At 37.4% G+C, this 15,201-nt stretch overlaps 2 protein-coding genes across 2 annotated transcripts; both read left to right on the top strand.

The window, feature by feature from the left end:
• Positions 1–6,154, top strand: ovol1a (ovo-like zinc finger 1a). The gene is made up of 4 exons (XM_060874592.1): positions 1–575; positions 3,928–4,166; positions 4,449–4,740; positions 4,966–6,154. The coding sequence occupies exons 1-4, from the start codon at positions 476–478 to the stop codon at positions 5,304–5,306; spliced, it is 972 nt and encodes a 323-aa protein (XP_060730575.1). The 5' UTR covers positions 1–475; the 3' UTR covers positions 5,307–6,154.
• A 1,429-nt stretch (positions 6,155–7,583) lies between these two features.
• Positions 7,584–15,144, top strand: mus81 (MUS81 structure-specific endonuclease subunit). The gene is made up of 16 exons (XM_060874589.1): positions 7,584–8,203; positions 8,304–8,433; positions 9,421–9,539; positions 9,629–9,745; positions 9,911–9,991; positions 10,102–10,190; positions 10,751–10,918; positions 11,097–11,255; positions 11,338–11,465; positions 12,344–12,456; positions 12,551–12,670; positions 13,458–13,553; positions 13,657–13,797; positions 13,891–13,994; positions 14,102–14,185; positions 14,949–15,144. The coding sequence occupies exons 1-16, from the start codon at positions 8,066–8,068 to the stop codon at positions 15,013–15,015; spliced, it is 1,854 nt and encodes a 617-aa protein (XP_060730572.1). The 5' UTR covers positions 7,584–8,065; the 3' UTR covers positions 15,016–15,144.
• Positions 15,145–15,201: the final 57 nt, after the last annotated feature.

Below are 15,201 nucleotides of genomic sequence, written 5' to 3'. Positions count from 1 at the left end.
TCCTCATGAATGTGTACCTGCGCTTCAATCAACCTTTGAAATTCGTTGTGCTGTGACTCAAGTGAGCGGATCGAAACATTTCCTCCATCGTTCTGCTTTGGCGGAGCTATCAAGCAGGCGTGTGGACGTCCAATATACGCTCGTTTTGTTACAGGAACAAGCTTGGTGCGTGGAAGTTACGGAAGAGAAGGTAGGGCGCGCAAAAGTGGACTAATGGTGGGAGACGCCACGGGAACCTGTAGCCTATAGGTACAAAAGTTTGTAGAGACAGGGAGGAGGGAGGAGAAGGAAACCAAATGGTCTGAGTCTCCGTTAAAATCGGCTACACAACGAACACATTCCACGAGCAAATATTAGCTGTGTTACCTGTGTGGTTCAATTTAGTGGTAGTTAAGTAGTATAGAGACTACAGCGCTGTAGCAACTACAACAGTGTCGTAGACAGAGATAGCGGAGAGCCACCTGGAGAACTCAGCATGCCACGAGCATTCCTGGTGAAAAAGCCCAGTGTTTCACCCGGCAAGAGAAGCTGGAGTGATCTACCTGACCACGAGCGAGGAGACATTTACATACCAGGTGAGGGGACACACTCATTATGTTGCACACCATTTAACCTGAGCCTTAAAACCCAGGCCGAATAACGGTAAACGGAAACCATACAATTTATATTTAACACTTTTAATCATGACTTCAAAATTGTAATGTTTTGTTTCCAAGCATTTACAAAGCTATTCGTTACTTCAAATTATATCCCATAATGATCTTTTTTTTTCCATCTTATTTTAAGCTTCTGCTCTGAAGCAATGTATCACACTCTGACTTTATTTCAAAGCATTACATTCATCAAATTGAACACTTTTTGCTGTTTTCTCTGTGTGTGTGTGTGTGTGTGTGTGTGTGTGTGTGTGTGTGTGTGTGTGTGTGTGTGTATGTGTGTGTGTGTGCTCGCCCTAAAAACAACCAAGAAGCCGTTTAGCTGACCTTCAGCCCCAGCTGCCTTCCTTATAGACGACTCAGTAAAACCCATTGCAACACATTGCGTTGCGCACATTTCAGTCTCGCCTATAACCAGAACGTAACATTTGGAAAAGCTCTTAAATCCACGTTAATTTCGGAGATAAGGCAGTAGTATCAGGGGTGGGGTGGATTCTAAATAAACGGCGTTTAACAAACCTAAATGTTTCGAAGGCCATAACAAACTGATTCATGTGTGATCTTGACAACGGATTAGAAAAGCAGGCAGAGGTTTTGGGTATCAGATGACTTGCTGATTCATATAACGGAATAACTGAAATACAACCCTGTCTTTGTGAGCCCCTTCACCATGTCCATTCTCTACATCCAAACAAGCTATTGGGATAATAACTGACCAGTCCGTGATGGATTTATACTCGCAGTTACAAACTAATTTCCGAACAGGATGTATAGGGACATAACCTCTGATAAGCATTTTTTTTCACTTGCCTGTAAACCTAAAATTTATTTAGTGACTGAATAATGTAGCCTTTTAACATACATGAACCAAATATTTTTACCTTTTTTTTTATTTAAACACTTAACATTCATTTAAACATTCACCATTTCATGTTGAGGAAAAGTGTTTGTACAGATTTACTGTAACACTAACATCGTCATGTGGCATGTAGTTAATGTTGTTCAACTTGTTTTTGTTATGGACCTAATTGCCATAACAAACTATTTTCTACTTTCATTTCATGGTAAATGCAAAGTCCCTTCCCTTGACAAATGAATTTTTGAGGCTATTGAAAATATGTCAGAAGCCAGTGGTGACAACTGAATTAATCTTCATTTCTAAACACTGTTTTTCCTAAAAAAAAAAAAATTAAAAAAAAAGGCTAATAATAGGGAATCATTTATTTTTCTATTATTAAATTGAATTTGGAAAGACGGTGTTTCTAATGAACCTATATTATATTCGTTCGGTTAGACAATTATCTGATATGTTTATCCTACCAGTGGCTTTGTGGTGCACAGCTGAGTTAATGAACAGCGAAGGAAATAACGGAATGGCCACGGAGTCGCTTCTGTTTCTCTCTACACCCTTAGCAAACATGGCCCAAAGTAAACTGGCTTTCAGTGGGCTAGGCCTGCTCTCCACCTTTCCCTCACTGATAGCCGCTCTAATATACTGTTTTATTTACCGATACAGCATGCAAACTCGATACCGAGCTTTAAATTAATTAGTATATGTATATTTTTTTTACTTTCTGTCCATTTGCACAGATTACACGCTCGTTTTTCACAACGAGAGCGTGATTTCGTGAGTTGTGACGTCACCAAAAGCGGTGTCACCGCTGCGAGATAAGACATGAAAAGTGGATTTGGATTGGCGCGTAGTGCAGCACAATAAACCGGGCCAGTAGTTGTGCACAGTCATTATGCTCCTTTTCCCTTTTGTTATTTACCCGTATCGGTTTCAATTGGTTTCCTCAAACGCGGAGCCGTCTTAGGAATCAGCCTAATGAAAAAAGAAAGATGAATATTATCGAAAGTGAATTGGATAGTAAAAATAAACAAGGCCATAAATTGTACATTAATAATGGCGCATAAAACGGACACTGCTATATTTACTGCTAGTGGTATGGTAACAAAAACAAATCTGTGCTTCAACTTTAATCAAATTCTGCCTTGTTTTGTCTGGATTTTCTTTTATTATTATTATTATTATTATTATTATTATTATTATTATTATTATTATTATTACGCATTACTGCATTTGTCAGTTAGATTTTTTTTTTATTCATATAAAGCTAGTAAAAATTCAAAAAGGTGTTTGGTTGGAGGAAATAATTTATTAAAAAACAGTTAGCCAGAGTTTATGACACATACATTTAGCATTCATATTATATTAAGCATATTTTATTCATTTATTTATTTATTTTCATTTGCCCAAGTCACTGCACATTTCCCTGCTTAAAGTACAAAAGCGCTAGTGTAATGTCAGTTTGCTGAAACTGATGTTAAGAATTTTTTTATGACACCACTAATAGAGATTATAATAGAATTAAACATGAACATTAGACTAGAAGAGAACATGATACATTAAAGGGGTTCTGTTTGCAGCCCATGCTTTGTGTATGTATGTTTGTATAAAGTGAGATGATAAGCCTGTGTCTCTAGCTTGGCCAGTCAGACTGGTAATGCTGTAACAGGAGTGGCTGACTTCAGAACAGGACAATACAGTTGCACACACACCTGCCTCCCACCCAACCATGCACACACACACACACACACACACCCACACCCCTTCCCTTAAGGCACAACTGTCCCTAGTTTTGAGAGCCACACAAAACATCCAGTTTCAAATAATACAGATACTTTGTTAACCCTAGAGCATATTTAAATGTTTGGCATGGTTAAAGAAATTATCTATGAAGTATTAGAGATCTTAACACATTCGACACCTGACCATCACACCTGTATGTGAATTTTGAACATTTAATTCCAGGTTAGTCCCCCTTTGCTGTTAAGGTAACCACTGCTGTAGGCTTGCCACTGGATTTTGAAGTGTGGCTGAAATTGCAAATCCCCTGGTCACTAATGACTAACAAGAACATCTGGGACACTGTCTGCATTCCAGTTTATCCCAAAGGTGTTTAGTGGTTAGGGCTCTCTATACAGGCCAGTTGAGTTCCTCTATTTCATCCCTGGCAAACCATGTCTTCATGGAGTCAGCTTTGTTCACAGGGGCATTATTATATTAGATCAAGTTTGGACCACTTAGATCCAGTGAATATTAAGGCTACAGCATACAGAGACATCCCCTACAATAGTGTTGTTCCAACTTTGTGATGCCAGGTTAGGGAGGTCCCACATGTGGGTGTGATGGTCACTTGTTCACATACTTTTGAATGCCATGTAATGTAATATGACAACCATTAACACACCTCCATGATTTCCCCTTCAGTCTCTGTGTCCCCTCAAGCTCTATGGGAGGAGTCGGAGGCAAGTACAGCTGAAGTGGCCTTGTGCCTGTCCACTCATAAAGAACACAACAGATGTACACAGAAATACATGCAAGAGCCCTATACAGTGGTTTCTACAGCTGAACTGCCCTCCTCTACCACTCTGGGACAGCAGCCCAGTCCTGAAACAGAGCGCATCCGAAGTACACAAAGCAACACATATGTCCGCTCCAAGATCAAGGTGAGGCTCTCTCTAAAACGTGCCTTTCATTAAGTTTCTATTTTAGTATCTGGCTAAAACTGGTTTGGCTTGCATGGTTTCAGTGTTAGTTTCCCACCTATTTTGATTCAGAAATTAAGTCTGGTATGTGGCATCATACCAGTAATTTATGTGCAGGCTGATTTATATATTACTGAGAAACCCAAGGAATCTTTTTAGATTTTAGTTAACTTAATTACAAATCACGTTGAATAAATTGTGACTGTTCCATCTATTTTTTTCCCCCATATTTTATATTCTCAGGTGACTACAGGTGAACTCCCCATCGACTCTCCACTTAATATTCTGAGCACAAATGCTGATACTCCTGCCACTGTAGCAAACCCATGTCCCACAAAAAGTAGTGGGACGGCATCTGCACCTACAGTAGGGGGAACCTATATATGTCAAGTGTGCCAGAAAGTGTTTCAGTATCAACGCATGCTCAACAGACACCTAAAGTGTCACAGTGAACAGAAACGGCATCTGTGCAGCTTCTGCGGCAAGGGTTTTAATGACACCTTCGATCTCAAGAGGCATGTGCGCACACATACTGGTATGTGAGCATAAAGTATTTTGTTGGTCAAATTACTTTTTGACAAAAAGAGATTGACAAAACAGGGATCGGATTTATTTACCTGAGTGTGTAATATTTTATATAAATATACAGTTACAGTTTCAGTTTGCCTCAAGTTCTACTGCCAGGCATTAAGCCAAAACTCTGAGACAACACACTACACACAGACTCTTAAATATATACTTCTCTTTTGTCATATCACAGGTGTTCGTCCATATAAATGTAATTTGTGTGAGAAGGCCTTTACCCAGCGTTGCTCTTTGGAATCACACATGAAGAAAATCCATGGTGTGACACAGCAGTATGCCTACAAGGAACGGCGCACTAAGCTATATGTCTGCGAGGAATGTGGCCACACTGCTTCTACCCAGGACACATTGTTACGCCATATTCATAATCAACATCCGAACAGTGCCTTCTTGCGGGCCAAGGGGGCACGTAGACCTTCGGGGGCAGCAGGTTTGGTTGCACGGGAGGAAAACTCCCTGCCTGGTTCTCCTTTATCTCTGAACAGTGATGATACAACAGGATCAGGAGGACGATAGAAAGAGTTGAGGTTAATTGAGACAAAAATAACATTGTTTAAAAAAATTGTCACATCTGATCATATGCAATGTTATTTAAAATAAGAACACTGAAAAAATTACACAGGAAACTTAATGACACAGTGAATAAGTAAAAAATAGTGAAAAACATTGACAGACTAGATGAAATGATGAATGAGATTTAAGCAGCAATCATAGAGTGAGATTGAGTTTACACATCCACTAGAGAAGAGGGCTGGTTCTTCGCTTTGAAATCAATAAACAGCTAAATATGGACTATGCACTAGTTTAGTTTACATCAAAGCTTATTTTGAAAAACTTTAAAAAGTACACACTGTTTGATGTAAATAATACTTCATTTTGCTCAGGGGAGAAAAAATAAACAAAGAATTCTAAATATTGTTATATTAAAAATGTTATATATTATGTTCTTTTTTTGTTGCAAGATTTATTGAAGACGGGATGGTGTTCGGTCAGTAATTATTGATGTTTGTAATATATACTGTCAAATGTGTGATGAAATGTGTATTTATCAAGGTGGTGTGTAATGTTCTCTTGGCAGAGTTAAGATCACTTATTCCAGATTTTACAGTAATAATCTCATAAATCTTTGTACATAATATAAAAATAGATTCACATTTTCATATTCTTTAATATCCTCAAGAGTAAGATATAACATCACTACAATTACTGTCTGACATTCTAACAGTACTAATTCTGATTTATCTTCAGGCCTAATAGTTTAACTGATGATACTGATGTACTGTATGGAATTTTACTTCATAACCTTTTTACATTGAATGTGCTTTCTATATCAAATGCAATAAACTTTTATTTTATGTTACAAATTGTGAGCAAGTGAAGTGAGTGAATGTCTGGGCTGAAATTAGTTTTGAACAGGGAAAGAAGTGTTTGTGTATGTGTGTGTATGTATGTGTGTGTATGTGTGTGTCAGTGGGCGGACGCAATGTGAGCATACAGCGGATTCCAGGTCCGTGTTTGGTCTTGTTGCTGGAATTCACTAGCAGCCTTATTACAGGGTTTCTAGGTGTTAACGGTTCAGGAGCTTTATGTTCTTGTTTTGTGTCCGTTATGTTGCTTAAAATAGTTACTTTTTGGTTTATTCTAATACAGAATGAATGCTGTTGTGGATTAAATCTGTTTAATACGAAATTTAATAATAAAAAATATATATTTTTAAGTTTAATAAAAATACTAAAGCTTAATGCTTATCTAATGTTTATCCTAAGCCATATGCTGATCTACACTCAACCCACTGCATCTCTTTATACAAATGTTACCCTATGACACTTTTTTGTACAGATGTTACCGTGCCACTTTTTTATACAGATGTTACCCTATGACACTTTTTTATACAGATGTTACCCTATGACACTTTTTCATACAGATGTTACCCTATGATACCTTTTTTATACAGATGTTACCCTGACACTTTTTCATACAGATGTTACCCTATGACACCTTTTTCATACAGATGTTACCCTATGACACCTTTTTCATACAGATGTTACCCTATGACACGTTTTTTCATACAGATTTTACCCTATGATACTTTTTATACAGATGTTACCCTATGACTTTTTTATACAGATGTTACCCTATGATCACAATACGTTACATACGTTACAAAAATCACAATACGTTATATTTCATAATCGTCTAAAGATTACTGCTATTTTTACTTGACACAAAAACACTTGTACAAAAGGTCAAAATTCTTTAAAAACCAAAGCTCTACGTCTGTTGTGAAGTACACCATAGATAGACAGCTATGAAGTACACAGGACCGCGTCGCGTAACAAAAACGTCACTACGCTTAGGGACAAATGCCATGTCCGCGGATTTAACATATATTTATATATATGTTGCCTGATCAAAAATTCAGCAATCCCATTCAATTCTCAGTTTAAATCTGAATCTTACTGTATAGCTTTCATAATGCATTCTGTATGAGAACAAAAAAAACTTCAGTTATGAAAATGGTACTTTTAATAAAATTGTGTTTAAGCCGCACTACATCACGTTGTATTAAATATCCTAATATATTTTATCATGACAGTGATGTCTGGGGAGAGGGAAGTCTGGGTGTCCCTGCTCAGACTGCTGCCCCCGCGACCCGGCCCCGGATAAGCGGTAGAAGATGGATGGATGGATGGATGGATGATGGTGTTAGGCTTCAAGTGGGTTTTATTAAGGTTTCGCTTTTTTGGAGGAATTGGTCTTGCAGATCTGGCAACCCTACTACGTACTTTATTTTTAAAAACACTGCCGCGGAGATCATGGCGCACAACCACTGTACTGGGCAGCTGTAGATATATTACATTTATATATATTAATAATAAGACTCGATGAGTTTCGTATGCTGAAGCTTTACAAACACGAACTACGCTGAAGAAAAGTTGTGAACTAATATACACTAGGTACACTTACAATGTTAGCTACCTATGCTAACATGTTGTAAGAAAATCCGTAGGAATCACCGGCTAACTTCAGTTTTTTTAGTTGAGCAAAACGTTATATATTTTCTATCTTATTGTCAGTGTATTCCAGTAAACAACACCGAACAACTGAACAACTCGTTTAATCAATAAACAAACACTAGGTCTGTTCCTTAGCTGCAGAATTAGCTTGTGTATAAGGTTACTAGCACATTTAACGGTGTTTGTTTACATTCATTTGAGCCACCCGGAGTGGTTTTTCGTTGCTTGGTTACGTGGCTGGACTCGCTGTGTCTCCATATGCCATCAGAAGCAGTGCGTCTGGGTCGGAAGCGGCCTGTACCTTCCTGCCCCAACCCTCTCTTCCTCGAGTGGCTCACTGAGATGCGTGATCACGCCAAAGAGAAAGGCCTCAAGACACAGTACGTCTATCAGAAGGTAAACTGCAACCTATCCTGTTAGCATTTCAGTAGATATTTCACAAAGCCATCATTGGTGGTGTTGGTGATACAGTGCGTCCTGTTGTGTTCTCTTGTAGGCTATAATTTCTTTAAAAAAGTATCCACTGCCACTGAAAAACGGCAAAGAGGCCAAAATCCTGCAGAACTTTGGGGACGGAATCTGTAAGATCCTGGACGAGAGGCTTGAGAAACATTACAGAGAAAATGGTAAGAATGAAGTGAACACCACTGAGCCAGCTGTGTCACTAATGTGATGTGATTTCATTAGTGGACTGGGTGACTTTTGCATTCTCAAAGGGTCCAAGAACAAAAATATACAGTATATGTTATTATGATTGTGCAGGTGGACCCAGGGCTACCAGCAAGCTGCTCAGAAACAGGTGTCAGTTCTCATACATAAATAAACACTAAAGGAAGCACTTAATATGTACTGTATTTACAGTGAATAATGGGAGTTTGTTAAGTGCACACTGAAGAAGTTTAATTATCCAGTCCAACTTATAAGGGATGCAACAATGAGTTCTTGGATATTTCTAATCTGAAAGTGCTATATTTTCCAGCATTGTGTCCTATAACTCAGTTTATCTCAACCTTAAGGAGAGAGAGAAGTAAATGTGTGAACAATAAATACCAAAGGATAAATACAAAACATAAGTACACACAAAAACCCCAAATTGTTATACTTTATAATGTCTAAAGAGGGCATGTTTAGAGACATGGGGTTGTCTAGACAGGACAGGAAAGCTTTAGACACATTAACATGTCTTCTTTGTATGGCAGTGCATCTAAGCAAGCTGTGCTTGTTCCTTGAAAAGTGTGATGCACTTTGTATAATCAACATAGAATTTGTTTGTTGCTATAATATTATATGAGCTTCATGCTTGCAGCTACATGAAAAACAATAGACAGAAAGCAGCGGTGGATTGATTAAATGTCAGCAGGTTGAATACAAATTAAGATGCTTCATTCTGAACCAGTTGTAAAGACTTAATGGCACATTCACAAAGCCCAAACAGGAACAAGAAACAGTAGTCAAATCCTGAGATTGAAAACTGAACAACATATACCTCTTTGGACAAAAATGGTTGAATCCTCCTTTAAGGATTTTATAGAGCTCCTTATGGTCTACAGGAGAATTCTGTATAACCAAGTAAGGTTTGATCATTCTCTTCAATTTTTTTTCTTTCGTCATAGGTGCTAATGCTCCTGTTCACTGCCTCCCTCATAGCGCTGAACCCTGCAGCAACAGCCTGCCTTCCACCAAATCATCACACTGCTCCAACCTTCCTGCTCTAAAGGGTGGAAGAAACATGGTGACTTTCACATAAATTCACACCATATCTCAGTTCTTGTATTTCTTAATAATGTGAGTCTCATAAACACTTATTTTATGTTATTGCAGAGCAAGGCTAAAGCTGATGTAGGACAGGAGAAAGGAGGAAAGAAGAAAAGGGAGTATGTCCCTCAGAAGAGATCAGGAGGCTACGCTGTTCTGCTCACATTGTACAGACATTCACAGGTATAACACTGTTGTGGACATTGTATAGCTTTATATTAATGTCATAGACAATAAGCAACAACTGTTAATTCACTGAATTAGCATTGAGTAAAAGTGAATAGAAATGTGACTTTAAAAAAAACATGAAAAAAAATGTAATAAATATTTGTCTACTTTGTTTTTCAGATACCTAACAGTAAAGGCTTCATGTTTAAAAATGAACTACAGACAGAGGCACAGTCCCTTTGTGATAAATCCTTCACTGTAGTAAGCACAATTTATATAAAAATGTATATAAAGCCTTATGTAATTTTACAGAAATGCCTAATGTTGACTGTGGAAGTGCAGCCAATTTTAAACATATATGTGTTGTGTAGCCTGATCTAGGTAGTAAATACACAGCCTGGACTTCAGTAAGCACCCTCATTCAGAAAAACTTGCTACTGAAAACACACAACCCTGCCAGGTAAACTCTCACTCAGTGCTGTGTTTTCCTTCACTCAGGAATGTGTTTAATGTCTGTCTTAGACATGCAGAGCTATGTCTTATAAGATAAAAATCCCAGAATGATAATAGAACTGTCCTAAAATAAATACTGTTTTAACCAGTGTTTATCAGGAACATCTTTGTGCTCATTAGCTTTTTTCCTTCCCCCGGTGCATAAACAGTGTCATTATCAACACCAATATTATAATTAGGCTATCAGTAGTTACAGAGCAAAAAGTTTATATTATAATGTGATACATAATTTTTTCGTATTAATTAGCGATAAATACGAACAAATTTATTTTTTTTATTCTATTCTTATGTTCTCTAAAGCCATTGTTAAAAGCACTATACAAATAAAATTAAATTGAATTAAAAAGTGAGTTTGAAGTCGTGCGTTTTTGCCAGTGTAAATACTCAGTTGTTGTGACAAAGCATGACCTTTGTCATTTAGTTAAATCAGCTCATTATTGCTTATTATTACTTTTTCTTATTGTGCTTTAGAATTCATTCCTTTGGGTTCTCGCCTCCATTTGTTAGGTATTCATTGACAGAGTTTGGTCTGGCTCTGGCAGAAAGACTGGAGTCTGAAGAGCAGTTGGTAGATGGACAAGCGGAGGAGAGGAAGAGTCAGGCTGAGGACTCAGGGGATGGACCGGTTACTGTAGACCTGACTCTGCATGAAGACAAAGAAAAACAAGACAGCTGGTGAGAACAAAATTAATCCGTTGAATAAATAAGTGAATTAAGATGCTGTGTGTTGAAGTGTTTCAAGTGTTGCACTCACTGCACAGCAAAACATTATAAAAGATACTGCTATATCAGTGTGAAATACTTGCATCAAGTGTTGAAATTATCTTAAGAAATTAAATTTGATTAATTTCAGCATCCCAGGAGTTGTGTCTAGCAGAGCCATCTCAGTAACCCATGCAGGTAGCGCTTCGCTATCAGAAAAGTTTCACAGCTCAGAGAAAGAGAGAGCTGCATATCTTCTCCCTGGAGACTATGACATTGTGCTGTGTGTTGACTTTATAGAGACCACTGGGTAAGTGCATGATGTGAAATTCTCTATCTATATTTTGAATATGTATAAGTTCATTACTTACAAGGTGCTGTTGACTTGGCAGAGGGAACACAGCACGCAAACAAGAATTGGTCAAGGAACTACAGAGAAACGGTGTGACCTTTGACATCAGAAAACTAAATGTAGGCGACTTCCTGTGGGTTGCTCGTGAGAAAGTGGCACCTGTGCCCGGTAAACTGTCACTCTTCACTAGCTATGTTTATGTCTCACTCTGACACTCTCCTGATTCTAAACACATAAACTCCTTTTTATTCCTGTCTCTTTTATTGTGTAGGTTATAGCTTCAGGGTTAAAACTAACTACTAGGTATAAACATATAAATACCTGAGGGATGATTACTTGTGATTCCTTAACTATAATAGAGCTTTTGCGCTGTAGTGACAGATACCTGAGCTGTTTTCTCAGATATTCTTTAATACTTACTGAAGATTGAAGTACAGAACATGGGAGAACTGCAGTCAGGTCAGCTTGTCAAGTGCTTCAGAGGGAAGTGGAGTCACTGAAGTAGGTTTCTGCAAAATAAATAAATTAAATTAAATAAATGAAAAAATAAATCTCAAGGTTCTTAAGTTACTTTTCTTTTAATAGTAGCGATTACATTCTGTCGGCAGGTGGCGCTATTATTTTTGTTGCAGTCCTCACTTTAGTCCCATTGTTTTCTAAATGCGACTTACTGTGCTAATACTATGCCCATAAGAAAAATTTTACAATTCAATTCAGATGTATTTGTGTATCGCTTTTAACAATGGACATGGCCTCAAAGCAGCTTTACAGAACATAAGAAACATAATACAAAAAAATAAAAAAGATGTAACTTATTATGACAAATATACATTATGGTTAATACAAACTAGACTGGGTTAATCAAGTATATTTTTATCTGAATGAATAAATATGCAGGACACTTACATTCTTACTTATTGTGTAATATTTTATGATTTGTTTATTTTTTCATTATAGCTTTTTTTATATTGACCATTCAGTTATGCGTATGACAACAGCATATAGCTTTCATACAGAAGTTTATTCATGGATTGTTGTTAATTAAGGTCAGTTGCGTCCACCTGTGGCAAAAGAGCTGGTGCTTGATTACATCATTGAGAGGAAGCGAATAGATGACCTGTGTGGAAGTATAATGGATGGTCGCTTCAGAGAACAGAAGGTATGACATTCAAATGCTTCAAGTAGCCTACTATACATAGCATCCGCCAGATTTTTTTTTAAACTCTTAAAGGATTTCTTGGTCTCTAACTCAGTTCCGTCTGAAGAGGTGTGGTCTGCATAAACCCATCTACCTGGTGGAGCAGTGTGGTTCAGCAGCAGCACACCTCAGTCTACCAGAAAGCACTTTGCAACAAGCTATAGTTAATACACAGGTATGCACACACACAGGTTAAGACTCAGTATGAAATCACAGTAAGGCATAAAAATGGATTTCAGGTATGGAGTGTGAGAGAAATTTCATAAAAAATTCCTGAACATATTACATGTTTGTTGTGGTTCTTTCAATGAACACAGTTCTTATAGAATAGTCTTTTTATATGACATACTAAAGTAAACAATTAATTGATCGTTATTCTATTATATACATTCACTGTCCATCGATCAGACAATCATGTAGCAACAGCTCAATGCAAAAAAGGGAAAGACCTTTAGTTAATGTTCACATCAATGATCAGAATAAAGAAATGGTGATTTTTGTGACTTTATATGTGGCATGGAGGTTGGTATCAGATGGGCTGATTTGAGTATTTCTATCTATAACTGATGATCCCCTGGGAGTTTCACATACAATGTATCTAGAGTTTACACAGAACGGTGTAAAAAAACAACCCAGAAAAGATTGTATGAGCGGAAAATGAGTGGAAAATGGCCAGAGTGGTTTGAGCTCCCATGTAGAATATATTAACTCAAATAGTCACTTTTTAACACTATCTAAGGATATCATGGGCATAGACTCTCAGAAATGAGTCTTAAACTGACCAGTGAATTTATTATAGATTTTTAGTGAGGTTCAGTATACACTGAGTGATTATAGGAACATGTAAGTGCCTTATAATAGAGATGCAACACACTTGCTGATTAAGAATATGTCTGTGAATCTAATAATTATAAATAAGGTTAATGGAGCATTTGGCAGGTCATGCTTATGATATGTTCCAGGTGGTAGATAACTTCTTTGTGAAGAAAGTTCAGGATGTTAAAGAATCAGCTGCCTACCTCACAGTCATGACCAGATATCTGCAGAAACTTTATCAGGTCAGTCTGAGTTTGAGTGCCATATTGCATCATTGACGTGTGGTATTTCTTGACTGTATAGTGAGAGAGTTCTGTATAGTTATACTGTATAGTTCTCTTCCAGAATAGGACATTGTACTACCGCTCCAGAGAACTGGACCAAGATGAAGAGTGTGACACCGAGAATGGAGGCAGGGAAGGTGAAAACCCCCACTGCTCACTTATCTCCTTCACAGACTTCAACTCTGGAGCTTTGAAAAACAAGGTAGAATGTGTTTCTGTTCAAGTTAGACTTCTGTTCAAGTGCTCTATCATGCTAAACCAGTCTTTACTGAATTTACCTTGTACGCTCTTCCAGTCTCAGACAGTTAGAGAGGTTTTTGCTCGACAGCTGATGCAGATCAGTGGAATCTCTGGTGACAAAGCGGCTGCTATATTAGAGCACTACAGTACAGTAAGCAGGTATGAGCAGTATAAACAAATAAAATCATTTCACTCTTCACTTTCTCACAGCCTAATTTTATATTGGCAGTATAATATAATATAATAGCACTGTTTTCCTTTTTCAGTTTATTGAATGCATACAACCAGTGTTCCACTGATGCTGAGAGAGAAAAGCTCCTCTCATCCATCAAATATGGCAAACTTAAAAGGTTTGACTTCTGCATTATTTCTTCTTTCTTCGTTTCACTATATTGGTAGTCTGTAAAGACTCAGGTGTGTGTGTGTGTGTGTGTGTGTGTGTGTGTGTGTGTGTGTGTGTGTGTGTGTGTGTGTGTGTGTGTGTGTGTGTGTGTGTGTGTGTGTGTGTGCGCATATGCGCATATCTACATATTTGAAAGTTTTACTCTGTGGTCATATTCATTATTTATTTATTATATTAAGATAAGATTGTAGAAATCTACATATATTGTTTAAAAGTAAACTTCAACCAAATAAGCATTTCAAAAAGTGTTGGTATGTGTGCATGTATCTGGCCCAGATGTCAATGTTGTCTGGGCAGCTAGCTAAATTTGTCCAAATATTTATAGACCTGATTTTATATCATGTCTTACACACACTGTGTAAAAAGAAAGGGGTTTGTGTTAAACCCTGGAGCTGAGGTTGGTGATTGCTGAGTATCTAGTTTACACAGTAACAAGTCAATATGTGAATAAACCTATACTCGTGGGATAAGTCCTGTCTGCCACCAAATCTGTATCTCACTGTATTACACAGATTCCAGGAACCTTAAGTAGTTGATTTCCTGTTACTAAAGTCGTAAACAATATTAAATTCAAGGATATCTACACAAAGTCTGTTTTATTAACTTATATATTTTTCTGCATTGGGTTTTAACTTTGTCTTACTGTATGAAGTGTACAGGCTTTACAGTTGTAAAGTAACCCTTGATGGATGCTGTTTTATTTTTTCCAGAAACATTGGGCCAGCCCTTAGTCGGACTGTATACCAGCTTTACTGTACAGAAGGACCACTATCGTAATCACACACTATTGCTGTCCATTCTTCATCAAACTGCAATGCAGTGATTATTGCATTGCAGTTTATTCCCTAACCAGTTTTAGAGGATGTGCAATAAATAAATGAATCAAATAAAGATTTATATTTCATATATATATAGTTTTGTTACTGTTGATGAAAAATATAAATGGTTTGGTTAAAGTAAAAG

This window comes from Tachysurus vachellii, chromosome 7 (assembly GCF_030014155.1).
Source record: "Tachysurus vachellii isolate PV-2020 chromosome 7, HZAU_Pvac_v1, whole genome shotgun sequence".
NCBI lineage: Eukaryota > Metazoa > Chordata > Actinopteri > Siluriformes > Bagridae > Tachysurus > Tachysurus vachellii.
Note: the sequence above shows the minus strand (reverse complement) of the source record. Positions and strands in the feature narration are given on the sequence as shown.

Coding starts and splice junctions, on each gene's coding strand:
- ovol1a (XM_060874592.1), top strand. CDS start 476: ATGCCACGAGCATTCCTGGTGAAAAAGCCCAGTGTTTCACCCGGCAAG. Junction 576..3,927: donor AGGAGACATTTACATACCAG/GTGAGGGGACAC, acceptor TTTCCCCTTCAG/TCTCTGTGTCCCCTCAAGCT. Junction 4,741..4,965: donor GCATGTGCGCACACATACTG/GTATGTGAGCAT, acceptor GTCATATCACAG/GTGTTCGTCCATATAAATGT.
- mus81 (XM_060874589.1), top strand. CDS start 8,066: ATGCCATCAGAAGCAGTGCGTCTGGGTCGGAAGCGGCCTGTACCTTCC. Junction 8,434..9,420: donor GAAACATTACAGAGAAAATG/GTAAGAATGAAG, acceptor CTTTCGTCATAG/GTGCTAATGCTCCTGTTCAC. Junction 10,191..10,750: donor AAAACACACAACCCTGCCAG/GTAAACTCTCAC, acceptor TCCATTTGTTAG/GTATTCATTGACAGAGTTTG.